An 8,214-nucleotide genomic window follows, 5' to 3' on the forward strand; every position below is an offset into this window, starting at 1 on the left:
CTATTCTTCTGTGTGTCTCTCGTACTGTTGTCTGCTCGCGGTGTCGTTTCTTCTTTTCCTCATCGCCTGCATGTCCATGGAGGATTCGCACACAGCGCTCTTCCATGTCAGGTCTCTTTGTTTCTTCCCCGTCTTGCCAGTTGGCCTCTCTTGCTGTTCATGCTTTGAGTCTTCCGTGTCTTCCTCTCGCTCTCGTCTTCGGGGTGTGTCTGTCCTTCGTTCTCTTTTGTTTCTTGCATGTTCTCCCTCCTTCCTTCTCTCGTCGTCTCTCTCATCCGCGTCGGCCGCGGTCTCTTTTCTTCGCTCGCCTCCTCTTCTTCTGGCCGGCTCCGCCTTCGCGGCCGAACTTGTCTCTGTCCTGTGTCTCCGTGCTGGCCCTCCTCGTTTCAGGTCGCATTCAGCTGCATTTGACACTTGCGAACAAGAGCTCGATGACTCTCAACGGCTGGGCGATTCAGTTCAACAGAAACTCCTTCGGCCTTGCTCCAGCCGCAAACCTGCAAGTCGCCGACTTGCTCTCTGGCCAGTCTGCAGAGACGACTGTGCCAGTGGTTCCAGGGCAACTCATGTCCAACGCTGCCCCTGAGCAGCCTCTCTCTCTGCAAGTAGGGAACTCGTCCGCCTTCCCCAGAGGTCGCGGCGCGGGGACGCCGTCTTCTCTAGAGCGTTAGCTGCCAGCGCAACGCAGGAGCATAGTGCTCTGCGCCTTTTTTCGGAGGATGCGGACCGCGTCTCCTGCTGCCTCAGGCGCAAAAGGCGCGTTCGTACCGCTCTTGCAGGCTGCCTCGTGTCTCACATTCGTGCAAGGGCGCGGGGGGTCGTGTGTAGCTCTTCTCTCGAACCGCAGGTGACGCAGGGAAGGCATATCGATGTCGAGATCTCTCCGCGCGACTCAGTGTGATGGACGCTCTCGCTGGTCGCTCAAACATGCGCGAGTGTGCAGCTGAATCTGTGGAGAAGGAACTCCGTTTCTGTGTGTCGTCAGGTCGCCGTCAAGACGAATCTCGACATCTTCTGCTTCACTGTACCATTCGACTTGAGCGTCGTTCTCCAAGAGAACTCCTCTGCCGACAAGGACGTTTTCAGACAAAGGTGGCAAAACATTGGAGAAGCGAGACAGGTACCGAAACTTGACGTCCTCGACACAGACACCCCCGACCGCCGCCCTCTCTGTATCCCGGAGAGACTGCATGTGAACGAGGATAATCCAGAAACAAAGTTCCAAAGCAGAGGGCAACCCGCACAAAGAGCGCTGCACCGGAAAGGAAGAAAGAAAGCATACCCACAAGCTTCCTTCTCTGCGTGTCGATATATATATATATATAGATATACGGAGAGAGATATACATATATGTATGAATAAGCATATATATACATCTATAGAGAAGTGTGTGTATGCATATATATATATATACATATATATATATACAAATGCACATATATACAGATGTGTGTAAGTGTGTGTGTAAATGTATAAATATATATATATATATGTGTGTAAAGGCTTTTTAATTGCGAGAGAGCAGAGCTAATCAGCTGTCAGTGTTTTTTTATTACGCTCGTACCGAAAGAGTGAAAATTGCTGAGAGAGGAGTATAAGCTTCTTCCTGGAAGTCTGTAACTTCGAGATGAACAGACCCGGTCGGGCAGATTTAGATGAATGGGGCACTCAGTGTAGGGTGCAGGACTTTTCCGTTGCCTCTGTGTCGCCGTCAGGCGTCTGCATGCGTTGCTTTGCACGAAGAGTGCTTCCAATATTCTTAGGGCATGCAGTCAAGTGCATGCAATCTATTTCAAGAATAAATTTCTTTTCGTGATTCCTGCAATCGTTTACAACCATTTACGTTGATATGTGTATTCGCTTTCTCTCTGCGTTATATCTTCTCGCTTCTCTTCTCTTGAGGGTTTAAGGTTTTATGTGGCGACGGATGTCTTGTCTTGAAACGGAGTGAATGCCTGCGCGTGAGAAAACCTGTTTTTCTGTTTTCAGAGCTCCCTGATGGCAAGCGCGCCCAGTTCGCAGAGTCCACAAGCTGTGACGAAGCAAATGCAGGCGGCAAACATAAGCCTGGTTGCGCAGCGGAGTGCAGACACTTTCGTAAGAGGCTTGTTTTTCCCTGTTTACTCTGTTTTAAATACAAGCACCAGCGGGTGACTCTCTCGATTTCTACCTCTGCATGTGTGCATGTCTATGTACGTTGGAGATTCTCTGTCTCTTTTGGGGGAATGGAAGGCTTGCATCGCCGTTCAATTTCTGTTCTTCTCTGTACACCCGGGCTACGGGACTACGAGGTGGACTTCTGGCTTAGATCTCGAAGGTTTGTGTCTCCTGGATTCAACCTTTCCTGGGTGTTGCCGGAGCATAATTAAGACAGAAATTCGTCTGTCGAAGAAAAACGAGTACCTATCCGTCGCTCTGCCGTCCTGGCTATCTGTGTGAGACGCGATATTTCTGCATGGAGCTGACATGTGGAACAGGAGTTTCTGCTGTGGAGCGCGCTTTTCTCTTCGTTTTCGTGATGAGCTGCAGCCACTTGAGCTCTCCAGTGTTGGACGTGCATGTCGTCGAGGCTGTTTGTTTTTATCGTGTTGGGCGAAACCTCTCAGTGTTTTCCAGTTTTTCCACGTAAAACGCAAGCACTCGTTCGTTTTTAGTCGCTTTTGTTTGTGAGAGAAGTGAGATTCAGAGACGGTGTGTGTTTCGGATCCTCAGGATGCGCTCTACTTCTCTGCAACAACGACCAACAACCTCGTCGTGCTCGCTGAGGTGTCACTACAGCGGAACGGGAACGCCGTGAAGCTCGTCACTCGGAGCGAGGCTGCTGCCTTGGTAAGCCACAGGCAAGAAATTCTTCGTTTGAAAAGAAACGTGGATGTCGTCTCTCGTAGATGGAAGAGTTCGTTCAAGTGGAGTGCTGCCCCCGATCGAGATACGACGACGCGAAAGTCCTTTTCAGTCATGTGATGAGGTCGTGTCTGCTGCAGCCCGGCACCGCCTGTCGTCTCCCGGTGTGCTCGGAAAATAATTCACTGTGTGCATTTGGTTTTACGTTCGAGCGATCTCTGCACTCCAATGGCAGATACCGCACAAAATAGCGTTCAGGCATGCTCTTCAGAAGCATCCCGTGCCTTTGCTAGCTGTACGAAACGACGAAGCCGTAACACGAACGGAGGGGTTGCTACTCGTCATATATATATATATATATACATATTCATATATATACATATATATATACATATATATATACATATTCATATATATACATATATATATACATATTCATATATATACATATATATATATATACATATTCATATATATATACATAAATATATACATATATATACATATATATATATATATCTACATATATGAGCGGTGTATGTGTAAATGCGTACGGGTGGCTGAGATGTGGAACGTGGGGACGGCTGCGGCTGGTGCAGAGTCAGCACCGATTTCTCGAACTGGGTCGTCTTGTCTTCTCTTGTTCGCTGGAATCGTCATTTCTGTAAATCTAAAGTTGTGGGCGAACGACCGTTCTGTTCGTGAAGGTTGTTGCACTCTGCGAGCGTGCATGCAGCGGAAGCGAGGACAGTCGATTTCTTTTTAGTGTGTTTTATAACGCGCTTCTGCGTCCTGTCTGCGTTCTTTTTGTCAGCTTCCGCTTTTCACCTCGACCGTTTGTGCGGCCCTTCGGCTGACGCCACGGTCATGAGGAGGTTTGTGGTCATCGAATCGCGCCGGAGTCTTTCGCTCGATGTCTTGCCGCTTTTCGCGAATCGGTGCTCGTCTGTGCCTAGACAGTCACGTAGAAATCCACCCCCGACATGTGTAATCAGCGGGACATTCTGTTTTTTTCCATCTTGTGAAAGCCTTCTTCGCTCTCCGTCATCGCAGCGTCGACCTCGCTTGTGCGCCAGTCGGAAAACGGTGTTTAGCATGGCAGAGACACTCCGTCTGGCGGACTCAAACCTGCTGCGCGTGCTGCCGTTCGACGCTGCTCCTGCGCGGCGCCTGGTCTTGCTTTCGGGGTAGTGTCTCTCCGATTTCGAATTCGTGCGTCTCCCGAGCCGTTTCTTTGTTATTGGCGGTTCTCAGACAGACTTCAGAAGCGCCTTGTGCATTTGCTAGCCTCCAACATCTCGTGACACAAGTCGCAGCCGAATGGGCATTCACGATAGTGCACGCTACAGCAGCTTCGGACTGTCTGAGTGGACGCGCTCTCACGAAGCTTAATGGTGGCGCTAGTTGATAAAATCCTGGAAGGACGGCGGAAAATCGAGAAGGCAACACGCTCTGTGAAGCTGGGCATGACTTGCCCTAGGTTGAAAAATGCAGTAGTCGAGCATCAACTTAGATGCACTGGTCGAGGGTGGCAACGAATCATTGTACTGTTTGTACTTCGTTGCTTTGCCCCAAGATGTCCCTAATCCAGTTCTGAGCACAGTTCAGGAAAGGCATCCAAAAAGCTCATAGTGAGCCTCCACGTTTCACCGTCCAGCGGATGAGTGGTCGGCAGTCGCCGAAAAGGGAGTGAATTGCCCGTCCCTCTTTGAACAGATGACTCAGAGAGTGCGACAGTTCCACTCTTTCCGGATTACCATTAAACCAAAGTAAAAAGATACTGCTCAACGACTTCAAACCCGCTGACATTTTCCGGCTCCACACTCGCTCCCGCTGAGTTCCCTGTTTACAACGCGCTTATCGTGTTGTCAATCGCTGTCGGACAAGAGTAACGCATACCCCACATAGAAAATCTACATATGTTTATATAGATAAATACTTATGTATGTATATTGAAGGAGAACGACGGACACAGTTCGGCGTACCCATGGATATCTGTTCAGGTGTGAAGGACTTTTTTTTTAAACTGAGCTGCCCCTCTTTGGCCGGGCTGTAAGCGAAAGAAGGATCGATCGGCTCTGGGTGCTGCTGTCTTCGTCAAAAAGTTTCGCATGTCACAGACACTTCCCATGTGATAGCCGGATTTTGGCCAGAGATACAACGTAGTTTCCGCGTTCTCTGCCTGGAGGCCGCAGACGTCATACTGCTTCAAAAAGAAGTGTCAGTTACTGTAGTGACAAACAGTTTTCAAAGCGGTGGAGAAGCCTGGCTGGTGTTTGAAGTGCCGAATTAGTCCAGACCCGTCAACAAAAAATTAGCTTCTCACGCAAAGAAACCCAGCAAGGGCAGGCAATCCCTTTCATTTGAGAACTTTGTTGTACACTGTCCCTTTGTGATGGGCGATGCCGGATTCGTTGTTTCCGGTAAAATGTGTAGGAATGTCCACGAAAGTGCTTTTCTCCGGATGATGTGTGCTCTGGTGATTTGTGAATCCAGATATTCGCAGTCTTTTTCCAGGAGAAAAAAGACTTACGGTGAGAACCCAGTGAAAGATTGATTTGAATCGGTTAGTGTGCACAGCCAGTTCCTGCTTTCCCGATCCCATTTTTCGTAATGAGTGGTTGGACTTGGTTGACTGTCGTTCTCTGACAGTAAATCGTGTGGCACTGCGTCAGATTGTTTTGTCTCTCGAGGAAACTTTCTTTTGACTAACCAACAGTTTTCAGACTAGAGGAATGTGATACAATGGTTAATCAGAGCTAACCGGCAGAACAGCGTCCACTTTCTCTCTTAAGGCGGAAATCTGTCTGATCACTCGGTTTGCTTCTGAATGGTGCCAGTGTCTGAAAGTCGCTTCCTGAAGAATCAGCGACCACCCGTCTTCCCTGGCAGGGAAAAATTTGCGGGATCCTTACGCAGCGCTCTCATTAGTAAGCACCATAATGCGAGGAACCATGCGTGCAAGACCAATCGAATAACTACTTGCGCAAGACTAACTGTGGAAGGAATGTGTGTGGGTCACATCCTTGGCAGACTGTACTTCTGTCCAACGATCTCGTGGACAGTCCGAAACAGAAACGACGACCGTTTTCTACCTTTCGTCTGATATGCTTTTTTGTCTCTGTTTATTCGATTTTGAGTTATTCAATTCTGGATCCCGGGCCATTTGTCCGAGACCATATCTGTGAATGAGGTGACAATTACAGCACATGGTCTAGCGATGACCTTTATGGCCTCGATGCCGGCTTGGTCGTGTTGAATGGCGGCCGAGGCTCTCAAACGACTTTCTGTAGTTCTTGCGGATCGACCGCCACCACTGCTTGACAGTCCACGGTATTGTTAACGCCAGCCTACCTTACTCTCCCAAGGACACATGCGCTTCTGATCACAGCTCCTGCAAAGGGAAATCGAAGAGGAAATATGAAAGAGGCCACCGAAGTGGATCTCCTGATCTTTGTACAGCCTGTATGGTAAGTTTCCAAACGGACGTTACCCCGTGTGGCCTGAAGGCCCGTTCTTAGATGAGCTCCGTACTCGGCTCGCGTCCATTTCTTCCCTTTTTGCTTGCAAGTGCTCTTCAGGCTTTTGTGAAGCTGAAGCTGGTAACTATCAAGAGAGAAACAACAGAAAAGAAAGTCCTGAACGATTAAAACTCGAGTGGATAAACAACGGCAGAAGCAGCCCAGAATGGATTAAAACAGAGTGCAACAACGATAACCTTGACTGGGCTTTTCCTGCCGGCGGTTTACTGGCACAGCTCTGACGAAATCACCCACGGGTTGATGTCCGTTGGCGTAGCTGTTTCCGCTTCACAGAAGGATCAAAAGGAAAAAGGCCCCTCGCGCAGACCGTTGGTTGTCTGCCGGCAGTGCTATTTAATACCTCCTCCTTCCGAACCACCTTCGTAGCTCTTTATTTCCCTTAACACCTTCGGTTTCGGGGCTGGTTCAAACGACACTTGTGCGTACCTACCTGAAAGCTGCAGTTTGCACTGCGGAGCCCCGACAGTTCAGGAACAATTAGATCGTACACAGCTAAACAACTCTACCGCAGACGCCACTTGCCTGGAAGAAAATTCGAAAGTGTGTACGGGCGGGTTTTTGACAGAGAAATAGCAGAGTGTTCAAGGATGCCAGAGAAAAGATGACTGGCGAACAGGTGCTTGCGGTACCAGGAACCTTCTTTTTTCGACTGTTACAAGGCACGACAAAGAAGTGTGCCCGCAGCTCAAGGTACACCAAGTTTCCATTAATTGCTGTCATAACGGTGTCGTTTGTAGCTTTGGCTTCGCGTAGTCCTTTCCGTGGAGCAACTCTCATGATCTGCCTCGCCGTGTCGCCCGCGAACCCCGCAAAAACTGCCGCTCGCGCGCTGCTCGTTTCCTATGGGCTCTCAAGTAGCCAGTCATGCCGGGCGCGTAGTATTTATGGCAGCAGGAGCTGGAGGCGTGGCACGAGAAGAGGCACCATCAAGAAATTCCTGGGTCTTGGTTTTCGTTCCTTTACAACCCCCTTTCGCTGCACATCTGTTTTCCTGCGAACCTCTGTTGCTCCCTTTCGACAGAGAGACCTCCAATCCAGGGTAAAAGGCTTTCGAGTGTTCTGGCACTCTGCGTTGCCCCGACAGTCCCGTCGCGCAGAGAACCCACTGAGACTGCGTTGGGGACCACACAGGTACACTTGTGGCATTAACGAAGGGTGCCGTCGCGAAGAGCGGTGAAAAAAGCTGATTGTGCGCGTCATGTGTGGCAGGCAACGCGGTTCGTGTGTTGCACGTTGGGAGCGTATTTTTCGTGGTGTGGCGCTGTTTGCGGTTGACAAGGAATCAAGTGTGTTCTTGGACTGCTCGTTTTCGCCTCTCTTCAGCAGGCAAAGAAGCTCTGTGCTCGGTCACGAAAAGAAGTTCCCGGGTCGGTCGCGGGATGCTAGAGGTGAGAGGCGTCCGCTCTCGCCAGCCCTGTGGTAAGACCAACCCCGGCGCCGTTTCGGCTGCCCTCTGGGCGCGTCACACACAGTTGCGTCGTCGCCAGGTCGCTTTGTGTTTCGGCGAGTCCAACCAGCTGCTGTTCTGCGGCAAAAAACGAGAGGGAAGTCGCGCATGTGGCCAGTTGCTCATTGTCTCTGGAAAATGCTAATGCGGGCGAGCCCGTTTCCTTGGCAAATTTGCCCGAAGGCTCTGCCCCCAATGCGCGGCCAGACCGTGTAAAACCGTCGCCAGTCGTCTCCGAAAGCGGCGTCGGTTCGCCTCTCCGTCGTTCAGCTCGTCGGGACTGGAGCCACGAAAGCCACCGTCTGCAGCAGTTCTGACCTTCTGCATGTTCCCCAGAAAGCGTGGCGACGCGCAGCTACTTTCCAAACCGAAATTCTAGAA

General features: G+C 50.2%; 1 protein-coding gene across 1 annotated transcript in view; it reads left to right on the forward strand.

The window, feature by feature from the left end:
- Nucleotides 1–4,381, forward strand: part of TGME49_240870 (beta adaptin protein, putative) — a 14,700-nt gene extending 10,319 nt beyond the window's left edge. Inside the window, exons 16-20 of the mRNA XM_002366665.2 lie at nt 391–605; nt 986–1,120; nt 1,990–2,097; nt 2,713–2,829; nt 3,659–4,381. Of these exons, the coding sequence (XP_002366706.1) occupies nt 391–605; nt 986–1,120; nt 1,990–2,097; nt 2,713–2,829; nt 3,659–3,715 (632 nt within the window). The 3' untranslated portion in view covers nt 3,716–4,381. The remainder of the gene's footprint in view (nt 1–390; nt 606–985; nt 1,121–1,989; nt 2,098–2,712; nt 2,830–3,658) is intronic.
- Nucleotides 4,382–8,214: the final 3,833 nt, after the last annotated feature.

Source organism: Toxoplasma gondii, chromosome VI, assembly GCF_000006565.2.
Source record: "Toxoplasma gondii ME49 chromosome VI, whole genome shotgun sequence".
Taxonomy (NCBI): Eukaryota; Apicomplexa; class Conoidasida; order Eucoccidiorida; family Sarcocystidae; genus Toxoplasma; species Toxoplasma gondii.